The sequence below is a fragment of the Rhodnius prolixus genome, unplaced genomic scaffold, assembly GCF_049639745.1.
Source record: "Rhodnius prolixus isolate KJV_2025 unplaced genomic scaffold, Rpr scaffold_11, whole genome shotgun sequence".
NCBI classification, from domain to species: Eukaryota; Metazoa; Arthropoda; class Insecta; order Hemiptera; family Reduviidae; genus Rhodnius; species Rhodnius prolixus.
In genome coordinates, this window is record NW_027411625.1 from 17,545,725 (window position 1) to 17,572,823 (window position 27,099).

The 27,099-nt window shown below is 33.5% G+C and overlaps 1 protein-coding gene and 1 long non-coding RNA gene across 5 annotated transcripts; one reads left to right on the plus strand and one right to left on the minus strand.

The window, feature by feature from the left end:
* Positions 1-2,783: 2,783 nt before the first annotated feature.
* Positions 2,784-3,865, minus strand: LOC141459588 (uncharacterized). Its single transcript, XR_012461520.1, has 2 exons — positions 3,562-3,865; positions 2,784-3,312 (listed from the first exon to the last, which is right to left on the minus strand). It is a non-coding gene; the product is annotated as an uncharacterized lncRNA (long non-coding RNA).
* Positions 3,866-3,900: 35 nt separating this feature from the next.
* Positions 3,901-26,820, plus strand: egh (beta-1,4-mannosyltransferase egh). Of its 4 annotated transcripts, XM_074138827.1 has the most exons (10): positions 3,912-4,053; positions 4,206-4,338; positions 6,007-6,219; positions 8,699-8,901; positions 14,067-14,227; positions 14,320-14,410; positions 22,823-23,176; positions 23,719-23,941; positions 24,143-24,332; positions 25,384-26,820. In XM_074138827.1, the coding sequence occupies exons 4-10, from the start codon at positions 8,707-8,709 to the stop codon at positions 25,544-25,546; spliced, it is 1,377 nt and encodes a 458-aa protein (XP_073994928.1). In that variant the 5' UTR covers positions 3,912-4,053; positions 4,206-4,338; positions 6,007-6,219; positions 8,699-8,706; the 3' UTR covers positions 25,547-26,820. The 4 variants fall into 4 exon arrangements, with proteins under 4 accessions (XP_073994930.1, XP_073994929.1, XP_073994927.1 ...); XM_074138826.1 differs by having other exon boundaries at positions 3,904-4,338; XM_074138828.1 differs by lacking the exon at positions 6,007-6,219 and having other exon boundaries at positions 3,903-4,338.
* The last annotated feature ends 279 nt before the right edge of the window (positions 26,821-27,099 follow it).

A 27,099-nucleotide genomic window follows, 5' to 3' on the forward strand; every position in this document is an offset into this window, starting at 1 on the left:
AATGAATTGTCGTTCGATTCAAAATCTTTGCCTCTTCGCCTTTTAGGGAGAAGTACTGTAATCGCAGTTTATTTTTCTTACTCCTCTTAAAGGGAAGTACTGAAATCGCAGTTTAATTTTGCTATTTACGTACAAATTACCTTCTTATTTTATTCAAAACGCTTTCTCAAAAAAATTGTTATTGAGGATGGTTTGGGGGACCGCAACTATAATCATTCTTTAAAAAGATCTCACCAGTGGTAGTAACTCCGACTCAACACCTTTTCAGGTTATAATGATAAAATTAAAATTTATTATTCCCAATTTTAAAAAAATCTGTAAAGCAGATATGTAACTTTGCAAAACATACAAAAGGAAAATCTATCCAAAAGGTACAAAAATCTCTTTAACAAAAACTTACAGTTTAAAAAGTTAAGTATAAGGGTTGATTAAACGCCAAAAGGTACACAAATCAGCAAGTACCCAACATTTCATTAATACTTCATTAATATTTAAGTAATTCTACTGCATTAATTTTCATTAATATTTTTTTGAATTTATTAGATGTCACAGACCCTTATGCTGGCCAGTTCATTCATTTTCTTTTTCTTTTTTTTATGATTTAAGTCGCTTCAACATCTAAGGTTATTGGCGCCCGGAGCTTTTTTCAGTGCACTGCCGGCCTCCGGACAGTGTTCTCTCGTTACAGACAACACTGTCCATCACCCGGACAGTGAGCTGTAAGAAGCTCTTAGAAAGAGAAAATCTAAGGGTCTGCAGCTGGATTCGAACCCGGAACCTCCACGTGGGAATCCAATACGCTAACCGCATAGCTAATCCCTTCCCTTTGTTCATTCATAATATTTTATTTTTTTGTTATAATTATGATAAAATGTATATTATATCTTCATAATTAAATAGGTACTTTATTTTAGCTTTATTCCAAATTATTCTTCTGATTTATCTTTATTATGCTCTTTATTCTGAGTAGTCACATGTATGTACGAGTATGTACATGCACGTTAAAGTAGAAAAAGACTAAGGTAGAGTCGGCTACTATTTAAATTTGAATCACGGATTTAAAACAATATTTCAGTCTAGAATTCGTCTTTCCGAAGTATTTGTGAGCACAAATAACGCGTAGGTAATATCAAGTAAATTATTCAACAATAATTATTCATTTCTCAATTGTAATTTAATGTAGTCCCTCTAATTTTACTTATAGTAAAATACTGGAATAATTATGTTAGCTGTCATAAAAATATGCATATCTTATTTATCTTATATTCCAAATATATAATACTGTGGGAAGACCTAGATTGAGAATGTAATTGAAGAAAACTATATTATTTTCTATAAAGCCAGATAATTGTTACCTATTATTATAAACGTTTGACTACTAAATAAAATAACAATTACTTTAATCGAAGAATGAACTTAAACCGACGATTTTTATTTAAAAATAAATAAATAAATAAATGAAATCATTGATGAATGTTGGTGTAAGCATTTTTTTAAAAAAGTTTTTGAATTTTCTAGCCTCATATTTTTTTTTTTATTTTTTTTAATAAAGTTTTTCTTTTTAACCTGCGATTAATAGTTTGTTGATTAGATATTACAGTCAATCTAAGTTAAATGGTGTTCTACTTGAACAAATATTTTGTAGATTAAAATGGGCAGCATAAGGGTCTGTGACATCTAATAAATTCAAAAAAATATTAATGAAAATTAATGCAGTAGAATTACTTAAATATTAATGAAGTATTAATGAAATGTTGGGTACTTGCTGATTTGTGTACCTTTTGGCGTTTAATCAACCCTTATACTTAACTTTTTAAACTGTAAGTTTTTGTTAAAGAGTATCACAGTTGTGATGTATTTTATTATCTCTCATGTAATTTACAAACTTAAAAATGGGAGGTGAAAGAGCTAATGAAATGATTGATGGGTACTTGCTGATTTGTGTACCTTTTGGCGTTTAATCAACCCTTATACTTAACTTTTTCAGCTGTAAGTTTTCTTTAAGGAGATTAGATATTATTATACTATTATAGATAAGTGGAATAGCCCGGGGCCTCTTTTTATCTAAATCCGGCCCTGACATTGTTGAAAGAACACCTGGATCGAGAATGTTATTGAAGAAAACTATATTATTTACTATAAAACCAGATTAATTATTACGTATTTTCAATGCTTGACTACTACATAAAGCAATGTAACAATCAATTTAATCGGAGAATGAAATTAAACCGACGATTTTTATTTAAAAATTAATATAAATGAATAAAATAAACAAAATCATTGATATATGATGGTGCAAGCATTTTTTCAAAAAAGTTTTTGAATCTTTTAGCCCCATAATTTTTTGATTTTTTATAACGTTTTTCTCTTTAACCTATGATTAATAGTTTGATTATTATAGATAAATAGGTATTACAGTCAATCTAAGTTAAATGATGGGCTACTTGTACAACTATTTTGTAGATGAAAATGACCAGCATAAGTGTCTGTGACATCTAATAAATTCTAAAAAATATTAATGATAATTTAATGCAGTAAAATTATTTAAATGATATCAATGAAGTACTAATGAAATGATTGATGGGTACTTGCTGATTTGTGTACCTTTTGGCGTTTAATCAACCCTTATACTTAACTTTTTAAACTGTAAGTTTTCGTTAAGGAGATTTATATATTATTATACTGTAATAATTAATATAAAAATTCAAAATATGATACATTCAACTACTGACAAGTAGTTATCTAAATAATTCTATTCGTTACAATTAAATAAAAACAACCAGTTGAACGATATATTAGTACATTATTATACACAATGTTTAATCAAAAATATTATACAATCTAGTACTACAAATCAAGTAATTAAAGTATATCAGGCACATCAATACAATACAAATTCAATAAAACCCACAACTTCGGTCCTCGCAACCATTGAGTCGACCAACTCTAGGTGTCAACAACCACCATTCCACAAGTTTACTTCAATACTGGGCTACAGCCACTTACCATGGGCCAGCCTGCTTGTCACCACCGGTAACATGCCTCTCTAGACGAGGTACATTCACCCAAAATACTGGCCCCATGGCCTGACAGTAGCCCACTTATATGTATATGTACACCATGTCAACTCACCGGTTCTCTCCACAATTGCGACACTGACGAGTAAGTGTACTCACTGAGCCCGTTACACCAATTATTGACATTTTATAACCCTGAATTTCAGTAAATATTCAGTTGACACTGTCAGCTAGATGATGACCCCTCTTAAGGCAGTAAGTGAATGTACCTACTACATGTAGCGCCTGTACAGACCTGAAAATTATATTTCCAATTTTAGTACTTTATCTAGTTTATCACCCACACGCAATAAAATCTTTTCCGGCAAGATTTTTGAAATAATCGAAAAACAATCAGCACGCCAAGTTTAATGAAAATCGTTGAAACTTTTTTCAAGATTTTTTAATTAATCAGAATAGTATTCTACGAAGTCACACTTTCTGTCAATTATTTCTTTTTAAATTAAAGTTAATTTTTTTATGTATACTTTAGAGAGAAACGAACATAATGCACTTCCTGAGGGACCTATTCTGACTCTTCTCGAGTATGGTAAGGAGATAATGCTGAAAGGCTGGCCTTGCTGAGTCAGCAGTTTGTATTGTCGTTTTTATAGTTAAAGCATATGATATACTCAAATTCTCTACTCCAAACTGATGAATCAATTTTTGATAAAGGGGTAAAAATTTGAAACCTGACAGAAATAGAAAAACATGTCGAATAAAGTCGAACGACAGATAATTTTAGATGATAGATATAATTTTTTGCTTCGGAGCGGGGCATCTTTTTGGGGGGAAAGATAATGTTTGTTATTCCACTAACCTTGCCTGGAATCTCATGACTAATAAACGAACTGTGTGAATGTCATCTGTTGTTAATATTATTCATAAATGCATTTTTATTTTTGTCTAATATTAACTACTCAATGATGTAAATTTGTGTGAACGTTTGAACCGCGCCCTGTTTTCAGTTAGGCTTTGTTTTCGTTTAGCTATTAAGGTAGTGATGTTTATAGCCGGTATAATTTTTATTTCAAACTTTTGTAGTTTTAATAAAAAGAAATTTGGTGTTAACAAAGTTATTTTGTAAAATTAGAATTCTTCGTTTTTTGAAAATTATCAAATATAAAGTATTTCATTTTATTTTTATAGCTTAAATTTACTATGGTAACTTTGAAATGATTATTTTTGTATTTGAATGGGACTTGTTGGGTATTTACAAGATTTATAATCATCAAATTTTGATTCAGTTTTTTGTTTTTTGGAAGAACCATATCATTAAAAGGTATTTTTCACTTATTTTTAGGTTAATGTTTTGAAATAATGCCCTCTTAGATAATTTTATAAATGAATTTGTTGTTAATTTCTGTAATTATTTTTTTCAAAAATCATATATAAAATTTATATTTCAAGTGTAGAGGCATAGGTAACTTTTTTAGGTTTTGTTCATGTAATAAGCCAAACGAAGTCTTAGAAATAAAAAAAATACCTTTCGTGGGTCTTTAACGCTTCCTCCATCAAGGGGCTGTAAAATAATTGATTGTTGCTTTAACAGCTTAATACAAATTTTTATAATGAGGCTGGTAAGTTTTGTTAAAAACTTAAGGTTTCCAGTTAGTTTTCCTAGTTTGCAAATAAATTAGCGAGAGCAGTTTACCGAATACAAAGTGTATGGAACATTTTCAAGAAGGCGCCAATACAGTGAAGATGATCACCCTGAGAAAGCTTTCATTTTAATTGAAGAAGCTTACTTTGCAATTTCGGAAAAGTGTTTTTTCTTAAAACTTAAATCGAACCATGTTACTTGTATTCTAAAGGCTACTTTTTGCTGGGTGTGGAACAGATCTTATTGAAGTATTCCCAACAAAACATTTGGACCAATCTTAACTTATTCAAAACATTCGTCGAGAAGTTTCTCTTTCTGTTACTTTTTTACTATTTTGACTTCTTTTCTTGAAAACAGTTTTGCCAGAGAGTTTGGCTTTTCTCACTCTACGCTTGATTGTGAACGCACCGTTGTGATTCCAGAGTCACATTTTCCCTTCATAAGTGTAAAGGGATAGGTTCTCACAAGCCACTACTCCCCTCTTAATTGTTCACTTCTGCCGACATACATATGTTTATAGATTCGACCCAATATTTCCCAGTTTCCTCCGATACTATTATACTATTGTAGAGTCTTATGAGGATCATAGGAGTGTTGATGTGCGGCTCATGCTGAGTCATTCTGCGTGGTTAGTGTGCAATGGTAAAGGAGGTTCCTTTTTTTGACAATACCTCAGTCACCTGTCTACTTTCACAAACGAACCTAGAGTGGAAAGGACTGTAGAGCTAAAGTGAAATAAATTGCACAAATCAAAAGAACAATAAAATTTCCATTAGTTGAGAATTCAAAAGGTGTAATTGAGATAAAGATGGATTTATTTATACAATATATATTTGCAACTGTGAAAGTAAAAGCTAATCTTTCTTTACATTTTGGGTATAAAACGTTTTATTTAACCATTGAAAGTTAGAAATTCGGAGCACAAGAATTTGAAGCATATGAATTGTAGAATATTTCAAGACATTTGACAAGTTATAGGTATTAAAGACAAGAGGCGAAGTTAATTCAAATTTTGAAAATGATTAAATATTCTAATGTTTTAAGCTCTGTGATTAGGTTCAATTCTCTCTAGGAAATTTCAAGGATAATTCTCCTTGTGCTGCAACTACCTATTTTAAAACATTGGCCTGGGCCTTATAAACTTCACAACTCTGCATCCTCCGCATATTCCATCTTCGAGTCGGCATACTCGTACTTATTAACAAACTTACTGAGAGCCACCTTCTACAATTATTTCTTCATGTATGCAAATTGTAATTGTAGATTAATGTTCGCAAGGTTAAAAAACATCCCAGCTCCCTATAACGTACCAATTTATAAATCATTAAAAGTAAATGATAATTTCAGGTAAAGTAGTGAATATTTATATGATGGACATGTCAAAGCAAAGCTGACTGAAAATACACCAAATACTTTTGGAGGCTGTGATTATAATTGGAGTAAAATTTATCCTCAAAAATTCTCGGTCATAGAGAATTTAAAAAAAGACGAGCGATCTACCGCTAAGTATTGAACGCTGCGGTTCTAGAGGTCACTGAGCTGGCACAACATCTAATAAGGGTACGTACACTGTTTTACAGATGGAAGATGGCCTATTCCTAGGTTGAATGCTCGGCAAAATAATTCAAAAATAATGACTGAAATTGGCATTATTCTTTCTTCCTTCCGGATTAATGAACCAGACAACTAAGAACAATACTGTTTCACGTTTCCTATAGTTAACCATATTTATTTATAAATCAGTGACTTAAGATTAAGATAATAGATGGGACGGGATCTACGCCCCATGGCACCGCAGCCACAGAAGACTTATTGTGCCAGCCTCTTCTTAGTTCTAGTAGGCGAACCCTCCCCTCCTAAAGAGGTTGAGGACTTAGTAGAGTAAATGTACTAGTATGATAGAGGCTTATTTTATTACCCATCGCCTTAGGCGTTTCAACGTCCACTTTTAAGTACCACGCTCACGCAACGGCACAGGATTTGGAATTGTATTTCTTCCTTAGTAACGCAAATTTTGCAATGACCATTATCGATCTGACCCAACAGGTTCATATGTCTTCTGAGCCTGCAGTACCCGGTCAAAAGAACTCATTATGTCCTTCGTAGTGAAAAAGCACAATGTCTTTACATTTAGAAGCACTCCTATAGAAGTTAGAAATAACTTCACTTATCTGGGAGTACCTCTTGCATCTTCTGGGAAATTTAAAATAGCCTGCGATCACTTTGTCTCAAAATCCTCTATAGCTATTCCAAGAGTTTTAAACGTACTCTCATTCTACAAGTCAGACACCTGGCAGTCTAAAATGACTCTTTACTATACTATTATTTCTGCCATTCTCCTGTATGCTTCTGAACTTTGGGCGTTGAACTACTTTACGTTAGTTGAGCGCGTGCAACTGAAATTTTTAAAATTATTGCTACATTTACCGCGCAATACACCCAACAGTTATGTTCGCCTTGAAGCCGAATGCCCGCAGATTAAAACTAAGATCTTTAACAAAACTATAAAATTTTGGCTGAAGCTTTTACAAATGGATAACAGTTCACTTTTGAAGATATGTTACAGGAGACTGGGCATCCAGGCATCCCTTATAACTGGGTGGTTTTCATTAAAGATATGCTTTACTCTATAGGGGCAGAGGATGTCTGGGAGCTACAGAGTGCTGAATTTCTATTTTGTAACCTGAAAAATCTCAACTCTAAATTTTATAATAACTGTTTATCTAAAGACATTAGTGAGGTACTCAATTCTACATTTAATACCAATTATAGATTGATATGTCCTATGGCCAATGGCAAGTCATATGTTAATCTCAAGTGTAATATTTCAAAAATCAGACTGATAGCTCAGAATAGGGTAGCCAGTACTAAGTATCCTAGGATTTTTCACAAAGGAATAAACCATGTATTTGTCCATGAAATGGTTTGTTTTACTTGTGCTGAAAGAAAAAGAGACAATATTATTCACTTCATGCTGGAATGTTCTTTCTATAATTCACTCAGAAAAAGATTGTTAAATAGGTACATAAGCTCTATTAACTCTGAGGTTTACACTAATTTATTTGATATTGACTGCAAAGAAAAATTAAACAGTTTGTTTTATTTCATTTCTGGTGCTCTAGATGAGAGGTACAAATTTGTAAAACTTATATTCAACAACTATAAAGAAATTCTGCCGCCGAATAATTAATCAGTATCAAATTTAAGTTAATTTTTGTAAATATACCGTTTTCATTATTTTTTCTTTGTTTTTTTAAAGAAATAATTGTAACAAGGGGTGATTTTAATTTTGTATTTCATACTTTTATTTTGTATTTATCTTTTTTATCTTTGTATTTATCTTTTTAGTGGAAGTAGCTATTTCTTTTTATTGTTATCACTAGCAGAGGCTAAACTCTTGCTATAGAAATGTAAATATATTTCTTATAAGCAATAAAACAAATAAGTACCACGCTCACGCAACGGCAGAGGATTTGGAATTGTATTTCTTCCTTAGTAACGCAAATTTTGCAATGACCATTATCGATCTGATCCAACAGGTTCATATGTCTTCTGAGCCTGCAGTACCCGGTCAAAAGAACTCATTATGTCCTTTGTTCAAAAAGAGTAGAATCTTCAGCCCTGGTTGTGTAATCTGGCAGGAGGGTTAACTTTTAGAAGGCTACTTTTGATTTTGTTGGTCCAAGTGCTATAAACCAGCCTGTAAAGAAATGAATTGACTTGTTGTCATGAGGCCTAGAATGTCGACCATATATGTACAGGAATAAATGTCCATTGTCTTGACATGGCGCTTTTGTTTAAGTTTTGAGCAAATAGCTCATACCACATTCCCTAAGATTTCCTCCCTCTTCATCTTCAAGCCCACTTTTTTACATACTTTTTAAATATGGGTGACATGAAAGTGGGAAGATTTGAGTTTTTCCCGTAAATGAATAAAGGTGGCACGGAATTGTTGCCCATAGATTATTGTTTTAGTTCAAAAAAAGAAATTGGCAATTACCAATGTATTTAATGAAAACTGATATTGGTAATTTTTCAGGTCGTGGGATGGTGAGCAGCCAAGTGAAACACGCGCTTCACGTGGCACTGCTGGTGACTGTGATTATAGTGTTTGAAGTGTTAACCGATGGATTACACCTGAGAAAATCGCAACCAGATCTGGATCCATTCGTGACCTATGGGGTTCTAGCAACACTAATGCTCTACTTGCTCAGGATGTTAGCTTTTCTTCCATTACCTCAGGTAAATTTATAAGACAAGATTTATGTGAAAAATTTAAGGTTATGAGCTAAAATCTGATATTAACGCTTACATACAACGCTTTTTGCTTTTCGCAGTTTCCATGATTAAATATCTTTGAATCTTGGAATTTATGCCAAAAAGATAATTACCTACACTATTATACAAACTGAATGATGGTTTGGTTTTTAACTGTAGTTTATAGATTATCCTAGGGAATTTTGAGGTGCGGTCAATAAAATTTTATGGACAAATTTCTTTTCTTTTTTTTATGAAGACGTTTCGGCAAATTTATAGCCTTCTTCAGGATCTGTACCAATAATACAATATTCAAATACAAACTGAGTAAATAAAAAGTAAAATAATAGTAATAATAGGCGAAAATGACCAACGCAGTCGATGCGCCTATAAAATAAATAAAGAATAATTATACATCATTTGCAATCGACATGTTACTACAAAAATGATTCTGTAGAAGTAAGGTCTTACCCAGCTCGAGGGGCCAAAAGAAGAGAGAAACTTAAAATGATTAGGGGCACTAATACTAATGACCTCGTCAGTCGATACGCCAAAAAAAAAAAAATTGTAATTAAATATTAATTATAATAATAAATAAAAATTAGAAGAAAGGTTGAAAATTTAAAATGTATAGAAATTAAAACTGTCCGGTAGGACAGTTGTGTAAGGGTTGATCGTTAAAAAGTGCTCGAAAAAGAGTAACGTGGAAAAACACACAACTTTAACCATTTTTTTTTCTCGTTCTCTAGAAAAGATAAAATTCTCAAATTTTCTTTGTAATGTAGGGCAAATCCTCCTTTAATCCGCCTAAATGCGTGAACCGATTTTCATGAATGAGGTGTCATTCGATTCGGAATTTCATGTAGATATGGCTTTTGAGGTCTCGATGCTGTACAGTATGTCGAAGAGCGAGACAGACCCATTTATGTAAGGTCTCCTATAAAACAGTTATTTACTAATAACTCTGCAAATCTTTGCCCGATTTTGATAAAATTTGGCACTGTGAAGGGGTTAAAGCTTCCCTACGTAACGTTAAAGCGCCACCCTGCTCTTACAAGCACAAAGAGAAGTATTTCAGTCGTTTCAAATTATCAACGCTTCATGAATGAATTGTCGATGGATTCGAAATTTTATGTGGATATAGCTTTTGTAGATCTTAATGTCTAAACATTAGGAAGCGAGTTTGCCCCTCTTAAGTAAGGCCCCTCTTAAACTTATCGAATCTCCCGATTTTGTTAAAATTTGCAGGAAGAAGTGTTCGAGGTTTACTGCCTGACATTAAAGTGTCATGTTACCCTTACAGCTACTAAAGGGAGTATTACAGTCGTGCGTATTTGAGGTTTCATTTCTCTTTGCCCTTTTAATGAGAAGTACTGTGATCGCATCTTAATTTTTCTAACTCCTCTTAAAAGGAAGTTCTGAAATCACAGGTTATTTTTGCTATATACGTACAAATATCTTCCAATTTTGTTAAAAGGTTTCCAAGATAATTATTTTTGTGGATTCTTTGGGGACCGCAACTCTAAGCATTCTTGTAGAGATCTCTCCTGTGGTAGTTTCGGTTCCGACTGAACATCATACCAGGTTATAATGAAATTATTGCTTTGATTGAAATTATTAATTAAATGCCAAAAGTACACAAATCAGCTAGTACCCGTCATTTCATTAATAATTAATTGATTTAAGTAATTTTACTGCATTAACATTTCATTGATATTTTTTTAGAATTTATTAGATGTCACAGACCCTTATGCTGGCCATTTTCATCTACAAAAGATTTGTTCAAATAACACACCATTGTATAACAAATAACTCATAGATTGTAATATCTATTAATCCAAACTATTAATCACAGGATAAAAAGAAAAACGTTATTAAAAATCAAAAAAATTATGAGGCTAAAAAAATCAAAAACTTTTTTAAAAAAAATGCTTACACCAGTATACATCAATAATTTTTTTTTTCTTTACTTTTTTCTTTGTTAAGGCACTTAACTACTATGGTCATTATGCCCATATATTTTATTTTATTAATTAATTTATTATTTAAATAAAGATCGTTGGTTTTAGTTCATCCTCCGAGGGCGCCACGGTAGTCGAGCGGTTAGAGGCGAGACCTGCGCAGCTAACATGTATTGTGGTACTGGGTTCGATTCCCGGTTTTAGGCCTTGGATTTTATTTAATGGTTAAAAAAATAAATTTAGAGTAAAGTATGTTTGCTAGTCGCCGCCGTCCACGTCACCTAATTGGTAGTTGGACGTTAAGCCCTGCCTGAAAAAATAGGCGATTACTTTACTTTTTTTTACTTACTAGTTCATCCTCCGATTAAATAAATTGTGTAACTTTACTTTATGTAATAGTCAGGCATTAAAAATAATAGATAATAATTTAATCTGGGTTTCTTCAGTTATATTCTTAATTTAGATCTTCTCCTCAGAAGTTTTATATACATGTAATATAAAATAGATAAAGATATACATATTTTTTATGGGATAGGCAATTGTTGCTGAAGTACTTTACTACAAGTTCTCAAATAAAGGGACTACGTGAAATTATAATTGAGAAATGAATTACTTACTGTTAAATAATTTGTTTGTAATTAAATGTGTGTAATTTGAGCTCTCAAAAACTTCGTAAGACGAATTCAAAATTTTGGATTAACTCCGTGATTGAAATTTTATCAATAACCAACTCTTAACTTGGTCTCCTTCTATTTTAATGTGCTTGTGATTACTCAGAATAAAGGGAATTATTAAAGATAAATCAGAAGAATAATTTGGAAATATAACTAAAATTAAAGTGCCTATTAAATTATGAAGATGTAATGTACATTTTATCATTATTACAACAACAAAATTATGAGTGAACTGGCCAGCATAAGGGTTTGTGACATAATAAATTCTTAAAAATATTAATGAAATGATTGGTACTTGCTGATTTGTGTACCTTTTGTCATTTAATCAACCCTTGTACTTAACTTTTTAATCTGTAAGTTTTTGTTAAGTAGTAATACTAATAAAATATTAGTAAAAAATTCTAATAAAATGACAATTTTAAAAAATATTTGAAATTGACCTACATTATGAATTTGCAAAGTTATATGTTTAGCTACATCTTAACTATTGAGGATTCATGGAAAAGCAGGTTAATATGGCGGTAAGGGATGGGTGAAAACAATAGGATTGAGCTTTTTGTTTATTATAATTTTTTTTACTTTTTATTTACTCAGTTTGTATTTACATTAATGTTGTATTATTTCTTTGTGAGACTGAGACCCTGAAGAAGGCAATAAATTTGCCGAAACGTCGGTTTAAAAATAAGAAATTTGTCTACAAAATTTTATTGACCGTACCTCAAAATTTCCTAGATAAGATATTATACATATTCCTCTTAATGAAATTCCGAGTTTAAAGAAATTCTTTGGAGCACTTTCGATATTATCTCCAAAAGCTGACAAATAGTTGTAGTTAAGTGGCACCTTGTTGTTGGGCACCTAAACTAAATATCTAATTTGAATTTCTCCAATTTCCTGGTTTTTAGTAATGCTGATCACACTCCTCAGACAGACAGACTCGCATACGCACTCAGACCTATTAGTGAAAAAATACTTTTTCGTACTCAGAAGACCTCAGCTCCGTTGAAAACTCAGAATCGAAAGTCGGCACGGTCGTTATTCGAGAGAGAAGTAAGAAAAAATAAAAAGCTGGAGAAGGAAAACAATAGAAGTTTGTTATCCACTTGCGATCAGATTACTTGTACTTTAGCGATCTACCTCCTGGTAGATATAGTTGGTTAAATTAGTCGGAGGAAGTGGGGACGGGATTGGGTAATAGCAGTTTTACCAAATTACCAATTAGTCGTCCAGTTGTTTTTTTCTTTAAAGTGTTGTGTAGCTGTAGATATGCAATTTTGAGTTTTCTCTGGAAATATACGTTTTGAAGACCCGTTGTGACAAAAAGCGATTGTTCTCTCTGAATTGATATAATTGTTTTCTGCGTGTGTGCACCATAATTAAAAGGCAAAAATAGAGATAAAAAGAAATAAATTTTCCTTAATAGAGGTTTCTAACAAAATTAACACCCTTTCATATGAGTATTCATATTCTAAGTTGAAGAAATCGGATGAAGCCGATTAGGAAAGAATCTTGGAAAACTGAATGAACTCGGGAAATTGGTACTTCTAGTCAGATAGTTTACTAACTCAAAATTTTAACTACTCACTTAATCTTCGTAAATATTAGACAGATGGATAAATAATGTTTTTATACTATTGTAACTACAGAATTAATCATTCACATACCGTTTGAAAGTGGTAAATTATTAATTAATATTAATAAATTATTAATTAGTGATAGGTTACTTAGCTTGGCGCTTTCTAGGAAATGCTAACTGATCTGTACCCCGCCAAGCCTTTCGGAATGGTTAACTGATCATTTAAAGCATACAGAAAAAATCCTAACAAAAACAATATGCGCGCAAATCAAAGACTGGGCCACATAATAATCAGGCTAACCTAATATTCAATATTGAAAGCAATAGCTGTACAACCATTTACAGCCTTTTGACTGCAAACAAAGAATATATCTTTCATTGATGGAGGGCAAACCAGAGCTGAAATATTTGAAAAATGTTGAAACATGTTTTTCAAAACCTGTACCCAACAGAGTTCAAATTATAAAAATAGATATCTATTGTTTGTTTCGAATACTTCTTTGGACAAATAATTTTAGTGTCCTAGAGAAAGGACTATCTTCTGAAGTATCACTTCAGTTTAATTCTAAAACTGTACCATATCAATAACAATAAAATTTAGAATTAGAGGAAAATTGATTGAGCGGAAGTGCGAGTATATCGAACGAAGAATTTTTTAAACAGCATTAATGATGTTCTTTAGGTTTGGCTAGGCACGTAGTAGGCATATCACTTGTATTTCGTAGTTAAATTCATTTTAAGGGGATTTTGGCACGACAGTTCCTTTCAGAAGAAATATTTATTTCTGAGTACCTTTGAAATATCTAAAAAATGTATTAAAACTTCGAAATTGGAGGAAAAAATTTATATCAAGTATTTTCTAGAATATTGGTAAAGGAAAACTGTGTGAGTATTCACGCCAGATTTTTATGTGTTGTACATTTATATTTTTTCGTTTAGGTTTTATTAAATTTCTGTGGGTTAACTATGTATAACGCATTTCCTGATAAAGTTACCCTGAAAGGTAGCCCACTTCTAGCGCCATTCATTTGTGTCCGAATTGTGACCAGAGGAGACTACCCACAACTCGTCCAGAGTAATGTATACAGAAATTTGAATAGGTAAAAACATAAAATTTCGCATATTCAAAAATATTTTGCATTTAACAAAATCTGATTGACTAACATTTTAACACTAATACCTTTAAAAATAGATGTTTGGATGCAGGATTAGAACATTTCATGATCGAAGTGGTTACCGATAAGCCGCTGCATCTTGCTAAGGATAGACGGATCTTAGAAACTGTAAGTAGAGCTTTTTCAAGATCATAGTATAGCTGGCATGCAAAACTGTTGTTGAGTCTCGAAATGATTTTCTTGGTTGTCTTCGGCGTCGTCTAAAAGAGAAATTGGTATGACAATCACTCTGGTCTTCATAAAAATTTTCAAGTTCTCGCACACTTTCTTCAAACATTATAACTAATTCCTAGGCAGCTTCGTAGTTAGTTTGAAATGACTTTTCCCAGAAAAATATGTCAAATAATACTGTTAGATCTAAACCCACTTGTGCACCCATAAACGTTAAGGAAAATCGTTGGAGCCTTTTCAAGAAAATGGAAAAACAGTTGCCGAAAATGAGCAAAAACGGCATTTTCAGAAAATGTTCTTGTTCTTCTTCTCCTTGTTGTTACCTTTTTTGTAAACTGCGTAGCGCCTAAACGCGCGAACCAATTTTCATGAATGAGGTGTCGTTCGATTCCAAATTTTTGCCTCTTTGCCTTTTAGGGAGAAGTACTGTAATCGCAGTTTATTTTTCTTACTCCTCTTAAAAGAATGTACTGAAATCGCAGTTTAATTTTGCTATTTACGTACAAATACCTTTCTATTTTATTCAATACACTTTCTCAAAAAAATTGTTATTGAGGATAATTTGGGGACCGCAACTATAATCATTCTTTAAAAAGATCTCTCCAGTGGTAGTTACGGTTCCGACTAAACACCTTATCAGGTTATAATGGTAGAATTGCTTATTCCAAATTTAAAAAAAATCTGTAAAGCAGATATTTAACTTTGCTAAATAGACAAAAAGGAAAATCTATCCAAAAGGTACAAAAATCTCCTTAACAAAAACTTACAGTTTAAAAAGTTAAGTATAAGGGTTGATTAAACGCCAAAAGGTACACAAATTAGCAAGTACCCAACATTTCATTAATACTTCATTGGTATCATTTAAGCAATTTTACTGCATTAATTTTCATTAATATTTTTTAGAATTCATTAGATGTCACAGACCCTTATGCTATAATTCATAATATTTTTTATATAATATTTTAATATAATAATATTTTTTTGTTATAATTACGATAAAATGTATATTATATCTTCGTTTTAAATAGGTGCTTTATTTTAACTCTATTCCAAAATATTCTTCTGATATGCCCTTTATTCTGAGTGGTCACATACTCAAGCATGTTAAAGTAGAAAAAGACAAAGTTAGAGTCGGCTACTGTTTAAATTCGAATCACGGATTTAAAACAATATTTCAGTCTTGAATTCGTCTTACCGAAATATTGGTGAGCACAAATAACACACAGTTAATAACAAGTAGATTATTCATCATTAATTCATAAATTCATTTCTCAATTGTAATTTAATTTAGTCCTTCTAATTTTACTTATAGTAAAATACTTTAATAATTATCTGTCCTAAAAATATGCATATCTTTTTTGTTTTATATTACATACATACAACATTGTGGGAAGAACTCCCAGATTGAGAATGTAATTGAAGAAAACTATATTATTTACTACAAAGCCAGATTAATTATTACCTATAATTATAAACGTTTGACAACTACATAAAGTAACAATTACTTTAATCGAAGAATGTACTTAAACCGACGATTTTTATTTAAAAATAAATAAATAAAATAATCAAAATCATTGATTTGTGTTGGCGTCAGCATTTTAAAAAAAGTTTTTGAATTTTTTAGCCTCATGATTTTTTTTTATTTTTTATAACGTTTTTCTTTTTAACCTGTAATTAATAGTTTGATTATTATAGATAAATAGATATTACAGTCAATCTATGTACAGTGCTACTTGAACAAATATTTTGAAGATGAAAATGGCCAGCTAAGGGTCTGTGACATCCAATAAATTCTAAAAAATATTAATGAAAATTAATGCAGTAAAATTGCTTAAATGATATCAATGAAGTATTAATGAAATGTTGGGTGCTTGCTGATTTGTGTACCTTTTGGCGTTTAATCAACCTTTATACCTAACATTTTAAACTGTAAGTTTTTGTCAATGTATAATTGATTTCAAGATACACTGAAACAAGAACTGGGCGGCTTTCTGCGGTAAAGACTGTTATAAATTGTCATATGGTTAGTAGACGAATGAAAAAGATATGTGATACTAGAGTGTAGAGAGAGAGTAAAATAGGCAGTGACCATTGCTGGAAAGATTATTCCCGGTTAAATTTAATAAAAAGGCAAATATCCCCAACAGCATTAAGGAATGGATAAATTAATATTAACTCAAGACTGAAGTAAGAAGGAAGGTAAACCAACCAAAAGAGCTGAAATTTTACGAGAAAAATGGAAAGGAGAGGGTCTAGAACAATTAGGATAGCTCTCAAAACTATAATCCTATCATCCACAGAAAACGTTTGTAGAAAGTATAGAGTAGGCAGTAGGTGGACACAGGATCTGAGAAGAAAAGTGAAGTGAAATAAAAGGAAGAACTTCAGAGATGTTGTACGAACTGTAGATAGTTTGAATAAGTTTAAGGAATAAAGGAACAAAGTTACGTATCTAGTAGGTTGGTTAAGTGGATGAGGATTAATTCATGAAAGTTAGTTTACTCGCACTAAGTGCGAAATTCCACTTTTAATGAAGAAGTCCTTTTAATCCTTTAAAAGTACTGAATATAAGGATAGAAGACCCTCTTGACGAAGGGTACTTTCCTGACTTATATCATCCCCTCTCGAAAATTTTTGAACCTGATCCGAACAGCTGTGTAGAAATAATATTTTCCCTCTACTTCATTTAGTTTAGAATGGCGTTAGTGATATGCAAACTCGCTCGAATTTCAGACTAAGCTGTTTTGTTTAAATAATATATGAGTATAGCTAGATCTTTTGATTAGTTAATATGAGCATGAAAACCTGCAAGGGGTAACCATAGCATGTAGTTACTTCGGGAGTAGCGACCCCACTGGTACCACACCTCCATGCTCACTTTTGGACTACCGTCCCTAGGATGAATGCTTCGGCTAGGGGAGTAAACGCCGAAGAAAAATCTTAGGCCCTCCAAAATGGCGGGAATTGGGCGTGGGGCTGACAATCCCACCCTAAAAAACGCTTACCGTTATGTAACCTCAAGGAAAGAAAAATCGGATTGGCCTTAAGGCACGATAGGCGAGTGAAAGGACAATGTATACGGATTGCAACATGAAACGTTAGAAGTATTTTTGAGCCGGGAGCTAGTAGGATGCTTGAGGAACAATTAAAGAATTACAAAGCTGAAGTGGTTGCTTTGCAGGAAATTAGGTGGAGAGAGGCGGAGATGGTGGAGTTTAGAGATTATGTGCTCATAAATAGTGGACATAGGGTAAATATCCTGGGACTGACTTCATGATTAAGAATACACTTAAACACGCTGTCATTAGTTACAAAGTTGTGAATGAACGAATCTGCTTAGTTAGACTCCGTAGATTTTTCAATATTTCTTAGATCAGTGTGCATGCTCCTACTGATGAATATATGTTGAAAAGAAAGATGCTTTTTTTGAGGAGTTAGATATTACTTACAAGAGCATACCAAGGCATGATGTGAAAATGGTGTTTGGGGACATGAACGGGAAGAGAGAGAGAGACTATACATAGGCCTGTTATAGGAAAGCATAATAAGCATGAAACTACAAGTAATAATGGTCACAGTTAATAGATTTTGCTTCCGACAAAGGAATGTGTATAGTCAGCCCGTATTTCCAACACAGGGAGATTTACAAGGAAGCTTGTGTTTCTCCAGACGGTCTAACAAGAAATCAAATAGATCATGTCTTGATGGAGTAAAGGCATGTTTCTGATATAGAGGACGTTCGAAGCTGCAGAGGTGCAGATATCGGAAGTGATCATTTTATGGTGAAAGTGAAATATAAACAAAAATTAGTAGTCAGGCAAAGAGATAAGAGAGGAGTTAAGATGGTGTTATGTAGCAGAGAAGTACTAAACAATGAAGAAAAACGAAAAGCATATGCGATGAAGGTGACACAGCTTTTGGAAAGAAATGACGGAATGGACGACAGCTTACAAGGAAAGTAGAATGGGATAAAAGCAGCAGTCACTACTGCGGCAGAGGAGATCATTGGTACAGCGAAAAAGGCTATTAGAAATGACTGGTATGATGAGGGTTGTGCAAGAGCGGTACATGAAAGAAATGAAGCTAGGAAAATGATGCTGCAGAGAATGACTAGAAGTGCCAAAGAGCTATTTAGAGAAAAGAGAGCAATAGGATATCTGAGAGTAGAAAATGGCGGCAGAAATGAGAAAACTGCAAGAATTACAAGAAAATTTTATAGGACAAAACAGCAGGAAGTTTTATAAAGGATTAAATGAAGCTAAATCAGGCTTTAGTCCACGGCTAAATTTTTGCCGTGAGGAGAATGGAGATTTGACTAGAGATAGGGAGAGTATATTGGAAAGATGGTCAAGATATTTCAAAGGGTTGCCCAACACATTTGTCGCGGAATCTCTCTTTTAAACACGGCATATAAAGTACTTTCTGCCCTTTTAAAGAACAGACTGAATAAATGGGCGGAGAAAATAACTGGGGAATACTAGAGCGGGTTTATACAAGGTAGGTCTACCACTGGCCATATATCTTCCATGAGAATGATGATGGAAAAAACATGAGTATGACGTTACTCTCTATCATTTATTGGTACACTTCTAACAGGTTTATGATAGTCTAGAGAGAAAGGAGCTGCTGCTATGTATGAAACAGTTTAGCATCCCAGCGAAATTAATCCGGCTCACCGGAATGACATTATCCGGTACAAAAGAATGTGTGAAGGTGCAGGGTATACCTCGGAACTATTCCTCTCAAGTAAAGGCTTGCGACAGGGGGACCCTTTCTCTCCCTTTTCAATTTAGCATTAGAAAAGGCTGTAAGAGCCATACTGACAAGTCCCAATGGCACAATCTACTATAATAGATTAATCTAGTATAATAGATTAAGCCAACATATGGCATACGCAGACAATGTCGTATTGACAGGTAGAACCAGAGCAGCGTTGGCGAGTTCTTTTCAAGAATTTGAAGCAGCTTCGAAGAAAGTGGGCTAAAAAAGCTCAGTCGAAGACGAAGTTTATGGTGTGTTCTCGAAGAAACCTGGGAAGTGATGAAGCGCCTATATGCGCTTCTTACGATTTTGAGAGGGTTTCATCTTTCAAATATCTGGTGGCAGTTTTAACCGACAAGAATGAAGTGAGTGTAGAAATAAAAGGCAGGTTAACAGCTGGCAATTGGTGTTTCTGGGCGCTGCAGAAGGTCTTAAGCTTTCGAGGACTATCTAGGGAGGCAAAGCTGATCGTCTATAAAAGCATATTGAGGCCAGTGATTATGTATGCCAGTGAAACGTGGGTCTTAACCAAGGAGGATGAAAGACTGCTAAATGCTTGGGAGAGGAAGATTCTAATCTTTGGCCCAGTGAAAGAAGGGGAAAGGTACAGAATTAGGAAGAACAGTGAAATAAGAGAGCTGTACCAGGATCAAGATTTAGTGGGTTGGATTAAGAGGGGAAGATTGAGATGGCTAGGGCGTTTAGTGAGGATGGAAGATGCCAGATTTCAAAGGAAAATAATGAATGGGCACCCAGGGAGGCGAGAAAAAGAGGAAGACCGAAGATTAGGTGGCTTGGTGATGTAGAGGAAGACTTTAGAAGTCTGGGAGTAAAGACGTGGAGGAGGATTACTTTGGTGAGAGAAGAGTGGGAAAGGGTGATAGAGGAGGCAAAGGTGCTTCGTGGACCGAACAGCTAGAGCAGAGAGAGAGAGAGATGAGCATGAAGAGATAGGAGGCGCTAAAATAAAAAAATTTGTTAAATTTAGAAGGTAAATGGTAGACAGTGCAAAGTACAGCTGAGAATTTAGAGAATGACAGAATTTTGGTACACCTTGGATATTGAAATGATACTTAAATATATATAAATAAATAAATAAAATTAGCCTTTATTTGATTTTAAAATTTACATAATTTTTACAAGTTTGAAAATAATATTAACTTTTTTTTTTATAATACTTTAAAATAAAATTATTTAATATGAAATAAAAATATATATTTTTGAAACTTCTCTTTACTAATATTATTATTTCTTCCTTAAAATTAGGCCATTTCTGGGTAACAGCCTCCCCCATTTTTTCCCACTCTTGTCAAACTCATACAATCTTCCGTAGATGGTTCCTGTTATTTCTGTCAATTCATCTCTCATCTAACAAATCGTCTTCCTTTTCTTCTTTTCCGGTTTGTCAGAACACCACTTTGTTCTAGCTTTAGTCCATCTGTCCAACTTCAGTCCAACCTAAAAACATGTCCTGCTCAATTCCAATTGAGGTTCTTCGCTTTAACTACTAAGAGGGTCTTCTTCCCTGTTTCGGTTGCTCGAACTCTGGTCTTTCTTTATATGCCTAAAATACTCCTCTCCATAGCTCTTATGAGTGTTACGCAGTTGTCATTAATTTTTTTTTTTTTTAAGTCATTCATCAAGTAATAATAATAATCTTTATTGTTCTTAGAAAATACAAATTAAAAAGTGCAAATATTATACGGCTTGGTGAATCCGTCAGCCTGAGTCGATGTTACTACAAAAATATAATATGTATACATACAGAGAGAGAAAAAAAGAAAATATATCTTACCTAGAAATAAAACGAAATAACCGATATATAACAGAATTATGAATTATAAAAATTAAATTCTTGAACCAGCTGATAATGATAAGCTCAGGCAGGGCGAGCATATTTAATCAGAGGTCGACAACTACACGTTCCTTTTAGCAAAGAAATAAGTTGTGCTCTTGCAAGTAATGAATGTCCGAAATACAGTCTCCGAATATCAGAAAGAATTACGCCATGGCGTATGGCTCAGGTAGACTACTCAGATCTTAACTTTAAGATCCAGCGAAGTTCAGTTAGAGTCAGACCCGAGGAATGATCCTCATTCAAGTGACAAAGATTGAAGGAATGGTCAAGTGCTTTGTATGCGAGGGGGTACCCAAAAAAAACCGGAATTATTTTTTAAAAGCTATTTATTTACAAATTTTTTACAGAACAACCTTATCCCCTTCAAAATACTCTCCATTACAACTAATACATTTGTCCCACCGGTGCATCCACTGTTCGAAACATTTTTTGTAGTCATCTTTAGAAATGGCTGACAGCTCCTTCTTCGTTTTTTTCTTGACCTCTTCAATGTTGTCAAATCGGTGACCTTTCATGCCCTTTTTCATGCGTGGAAATAAGAAAAAGTCGCATGGAGCCAGGTCAGGCGAGTAAGGTGCGTGGGGCAGCGGAACCATGCCATTTTTAGCCAAAAACTGTGTAACAGAGTTGGCTGTGTGTGCAGGTGCATTGTCGTGGTGGAAGAACCAGTCTCCTGTTTGCCACAAATCGGGTCTTTTTTGGCGAACACTATTGCGCAATCTTTTCAAAACTTCAAAGTCGACGGTCTGTGAACACCAGCTCTCGAATTTTTTCAACATTTTCGTCGATTCGGGCAGTTGATGGACGTCCAGAACGAGGTTTGTCATCAATCGACATGTCGCCATTTTTAAACCGAGTAAACCACTCGTATACTTGAGTTTTTCCCATAGCGTCATCTTTGTAAGCTGTTTTCAACATTAAAACACTTTCAGCAGCATTTTTGCCGAGTAGAAAACAAAATTTCAGAGCTGCACGTTGTTCACTTAAACTTGCCATCATAAAAAACGAAAAAAGAACAAAACAGCGCTGGTAAAAACAATCACTGCAGATGAACAGAACAAGCCAGGCAGACAACACAGGCAGGACTGAACTGGCAAGGAATTGCGCTATACACGTCTAGCGGCAGAAATGCGTACTACATAAGCTCCATGCGCGGCAACGCAATTCCGGTTATTTTTGGGTACCCCCTCGTAAAAGGAAGCGGGCGAGAGAGAGAGACGCGGTCCAGAAACCCCCGTCGCTGGGCTGCTTTCATCTTAATTAACAGGGAGGCTAATTGATCTTTTCACGCAGGTATATTATCCAAAGAGGCTACAAAATCGCTGGAATACTTCTGGGCCAATGTCGAAACCAGAACATTTGTTTATTGATAATGGGCAGGCAGCATAACATACCACTGAACGACCAATGGAATTAAAAACTTGGAATTTAAATGGGAGAGGTATCATACCTTGTCTGGATACCATAAAGTAGACACGGGGTTACACTTGTATCACACACCTGCTTTATAGTCTTGAGATTTAATGGGGTTTTAAAAATGTATTCAAGGGACAGTATTTCTATCTGCCAATAGAAATTCTTATATTTGTTTCTCTTGAAATCCTATTACATTGCTCTCGGCCGCTACCAGCCGTGCCGTCAGCAGTTTAACTTAACAATTGCATTTTTTCTACTAATTATTCAATTATTATTTACAAATTAAATGCTCTCCCTTTACAATTTGATTGCAGGTAGTACCAGTGGAATACAAGACTAAAAGTGGAGCCATGTTCAAAGCGCGAGCACTGCAGTATTGTCTTGAGGATGGCATCAATTCTTTAGCAGACACCGATTGGATAGTTCACTTAGACGAGGAAACTTTGCTGACTGATAATTCAATTAGGGGTATTTTAAATTTTGTACTAGATGGTAAACATTCGTTTGGACAAGGTCTGATTACTTACGCAAATGAGGATGTGGTCAATTGGATTACAACGTTAGCTGATTCGTTCAGAGTGGCCGACGACATGGGCAAACTGCGACTTCAGTTCTCTCTGTTCCATCGCCCACTTCTCTCATGGAAAGGATCTTACGTAGTGACACAGGTCTGTAGTAAGCAAACTTCAAATAATGGGTGAATAGAAAAAGCAGCCGTTTTGTCAAAGAAAAAATAAATTTTATATTCATGCTCATATAAAAGCACATTATTAATGGTGTTGCGAGCCATTGTACCAGTTGTATGTTAACTTGCTGATATATGCTTTGGTTATAGAATAAAAAACCACATGTGTGCCATTGTGAACTTGTAAACTAATTAAATTTTCTCCTGAAAAAAGTATGCCACGGACTGGGTCTAAATGGTGGTTTGATGAAGCTAATTTGCTATAGAGTGGGTGTAAAAGAATTTGAAATATCTAGTTCTTTATTTTGTATTTATCATGTGAGGAAGATGTTTTATCGAGCATTATCTTGCAGAAGCATAAAACTTGGTGCTTTTTTCAAAGCTGAAAAAATTATTTTTTGTTCTTGGCAGTAAAATTTTTGAATTCACGAAAAGTTTCTTGGGAACAAATATATATTTATATTATCAAGTTATATTTAATGCTGAATTAGTTCCTTAATATGTTACAATTTTGTTTCATTCCAGGTGAGGGCAGAACGTGAGGTTACCTTTGATAATGGACCAGACGGTAGTGTGGCCGAAGATTGTTTCTTTGCTATGAAAGCGTATTCGTTAGGCTACACTTTTGATTTTATTGAAGGTGAAATGTGGGAAAAGTCACCGTTCACTTTATGGGATTTTGTCCAGCAACGAAAAAGGTGGTTGCAAGGCATTCTGCTTGTAGTGCATTCGAAACAGATACCATTGGGTATGTTTGAATTTATTTTCTCTTTCTCTTAGTAAAAAAAAGGATTTAAAATTGCATAAAATTTTCTGAATTGAGTTATCACCGAATGTACGTTCTTTGGATATGGAAAAAAAACGAACTTACTCTACTTTCTCTTACTGCAGTTATTACAATTATTTTTGTGTTATTTCGTAATTGTTATTACTAACTGAATAATTGCAGGTAAAAAGGTTTGGCTAGGAATTTCTTGCTATTCCTGGGTGACCATGCCATTATCCACGTCGAATATCGTTCTCGCTGGATTATGCCCCATTCCTTGCCCGCCGCTAGTCGACTTCACCTGCGCCTTTATCGCATCTGTATCCATTTACATGTACGTGTTTGGTGTGATCAAATCGATTTCATTATATAGGTAAGTTTAACTTTTATATTAATTTTAGTGTTTTATATCAACACATTTTTGTATTTTATGACTTCTTATGTAGCTTTGGAAAATGGGAGAAACTTAAAATTTTATAATTCCTGTAACTGTGAAGTTCAATCCGACATTAAGGTATGTGGAGAAAGATCAATCGGAAGGGGCCACTTTACAAATTCAAGAGAGTTAGCTTGAAAGAGTATTATGACTACACTAGAGCAGAGAAAATTTTGTATTTTCGTGAATGTCGTAACTTGCGGTATCTACGGCAACTAACGGACTGTCTCTTCTTACTTGAGAGGGTTCGAGATAAGAACAACCACATCTATCTGTTCTTTTGAGAATCATATAAATTTTATTTTCTTCCGCGCTCATTACTTCTGATTTGCAAGCAATAAATGTAGAAAATTCCTATTTTTCAGGAAATGCTTAACGTGCAACTACTATTATTATCCCCCCCCCGGGAAATTTATGTTAGGGTTTTTTTGGAAGGTGTAATTTTTGCTTACCTAGCTCTTACATAACGTCTCTTTTACGATTTTTTTTACATTCGTAACCGTCAACTCAATTAAAGAGCTGTCGTTTTTGTTTGAAATTCTTTGCATGAAAATTTATTTTAAGAAATTTTAAGTGAGCAGTTCTTCGTAGTTCCTTCATTGTAGCCATTAAGTAACATTTACATAAAAATTTGAAGAATGAAAAAGCAGTAACAGAAAGTCTTGTGGACTATTCTAACCATTTTTTGGAACATAAACTATTTTCATTAAATTTGAAAACAAATTGTTTATTTAATAAATTGTCACATTTAATTGAATATTTTTTTCGGAATCGTTTAATATTATGGTGTGCCTAGAGGATATGGATTAGGTTTAAGTTTAAACTTTCGTTATAAGTTTTACGTTGAAGAAGATAGGGCGAGCATCCAGGCCATTTACGCCGTTCAATTAGTCTTCTAGATTTTTTATAAATTAGATTATAGTATAGTAGAAAGTAGGTAACGATTTTTTTTTTTTTTTTTAACGAAATGTTTTGCTTTTGTTTCCAGGTTTGGCGTGGTGAAATTTATTCTGTGCATACTGGGAGCGATTGCTACAATTCCAGTCAATATTGTGATAGAAAATTTGGCCGTAGTTTGGGGTTTATTTGGTAATAAGCATAAATTTTATATTGTCAACAAGGATCTACGGCCTCCACCAATACTTGTTTGAGTTCCTAGTTACAATTTTATTTTGATTTTGTTAATGACAAAAAATTAAGTTGTCTTGTGCTTTTGATGTACTTTTTGTAAAAATATGTTTAAAAGAAAAAAATTCTTGGAGAGTTTATTCGAAGAAAAAGAAAACTTATTTTGTAAATTGAGTTATTTAGGTTCCAATTTGGCCGCTTTTCTCAATTTATCTGTCATCTCACCCTTGGGTGCAAAAGTATTGCAAATCAATAGAACGCCTATTTAGTTGAGATATTGCTATTACCAACCCGCCTCAGAAAGATATTCTAAGGTAAATAGTGTATAGTGAGATCTCTTCTACCTTCGCTAATCCATTTCGCGTTCTTTCGCTGACTGACTAAATAGCAGACCCAGAAACACATTTGAGAAAAAAAATATAATTGTTTTATTTGAAGCACTTTTCTATAACAATTAAGTCTCAATTTTTCACAAAAGACAAAATTAAACTAACTTCTCTTTATTAAGAAGATAAAATAAATTGACGCGCCCTAAATTAAAAATTAAATAAAATTGTGAACATTCAGAACTTAGTAAAACAAAAAATGCATCTGTCAGAAAACATTAATTAAAGCGTATACAATTCTGAGTAAATATGCTTTTCTAAAAATCATGAATGAGCTCATCTAAGAAAATGCTAAGTTTATTTTACTGGTAACATCTACAGATTGAATCAATACTAGTCGCGCTTCATACACATTTACAAAAAGAGTCAATAATTTTTTCTGTAAATTAATAAATAACACTAATTTTCTAGAATGTACACATTTAATAATTCTACTGTATCGTAGCCTGTAGTTTTATACATAAACTGAGGCGCCGCCAGGCTAGTTGGAGACCGCAAAACTAAGGCATATTATGGTAGTGGGTTCGATTCTCCTCCTAGATGTGCAATTTTATTTAATGAAATTTTTGTCTACATTCATTTAAAATTATTCTTGCATTTCTTTATATCCTTTTTGAAGAATCCACATATATTCGGCCAGATTTCTTTTTCTCATTACTAGTTATCGCAAACAGATGTGCTAACCGACTATCCTAGTTTAGCTCATACCAGGTATAGGTATATAGAGTATACTCATAATTTTATATACTGCTTTATCTAATCTGAGGTAAAAGACCCTTCTCCTAATACTGTTTTGGCACTTCGAGCAAAGTAAAGTGATGTTCACAAATTGCTATACAAGTTCAACACTACTGGCAGGAGTTAGTAAGGGGGTTCTTGGTGCCTAAACAGGATCTTCATCTATTTTTTTTTCCTCTATTGCGGAGCACAAACTATTTACCAGATTTTTCTACAATGTTTATAAACTAGCTACTTATCGGTAACTTAAGGTTTTTCTTCCTCAACATTTGGACACAATCTTCCCGAATCAAAAAATTCTAACGATTAGAAAATGAGAATGAGACATTTGTAATCCAAAAGAAAACAAAATGAAGGAATCTTATTAAACACTGCTTCAGGGCATTGGGTCCCCACGCTGTAGAGCACTTTTTCTCGGAGGCCGGCAGAGAACCAAAAAATTAGGTCCGAAC

What these genes read in the sequence shown, in the direction of transcription:
- egh (XM_074138828.1), top strand. Translation starts at nt 8,707, where the DNA reads ATGGTGAGCAGCCAAGTGAAACACGCGCTTCACGTGGCACTGCTGGTG. An exon ending in GTATACAGAAATTTGAATAG is followed by an intron (nt 14,228 to 14,319) that starts GTAAAAACATAA and finishes CTTTAAAAATAG; the next exon opens with ATGTTTGGATGCAGGATTAG. An exon ending in GATCTTACGTAGTGACACAG is followed by an intron (nt 23,177 to 23,718) that starts GTCTGTAGTAAG and finishes GTTTCATTCCAG; the next exon opens with GTGAGGGCAGAACGTGAGGT.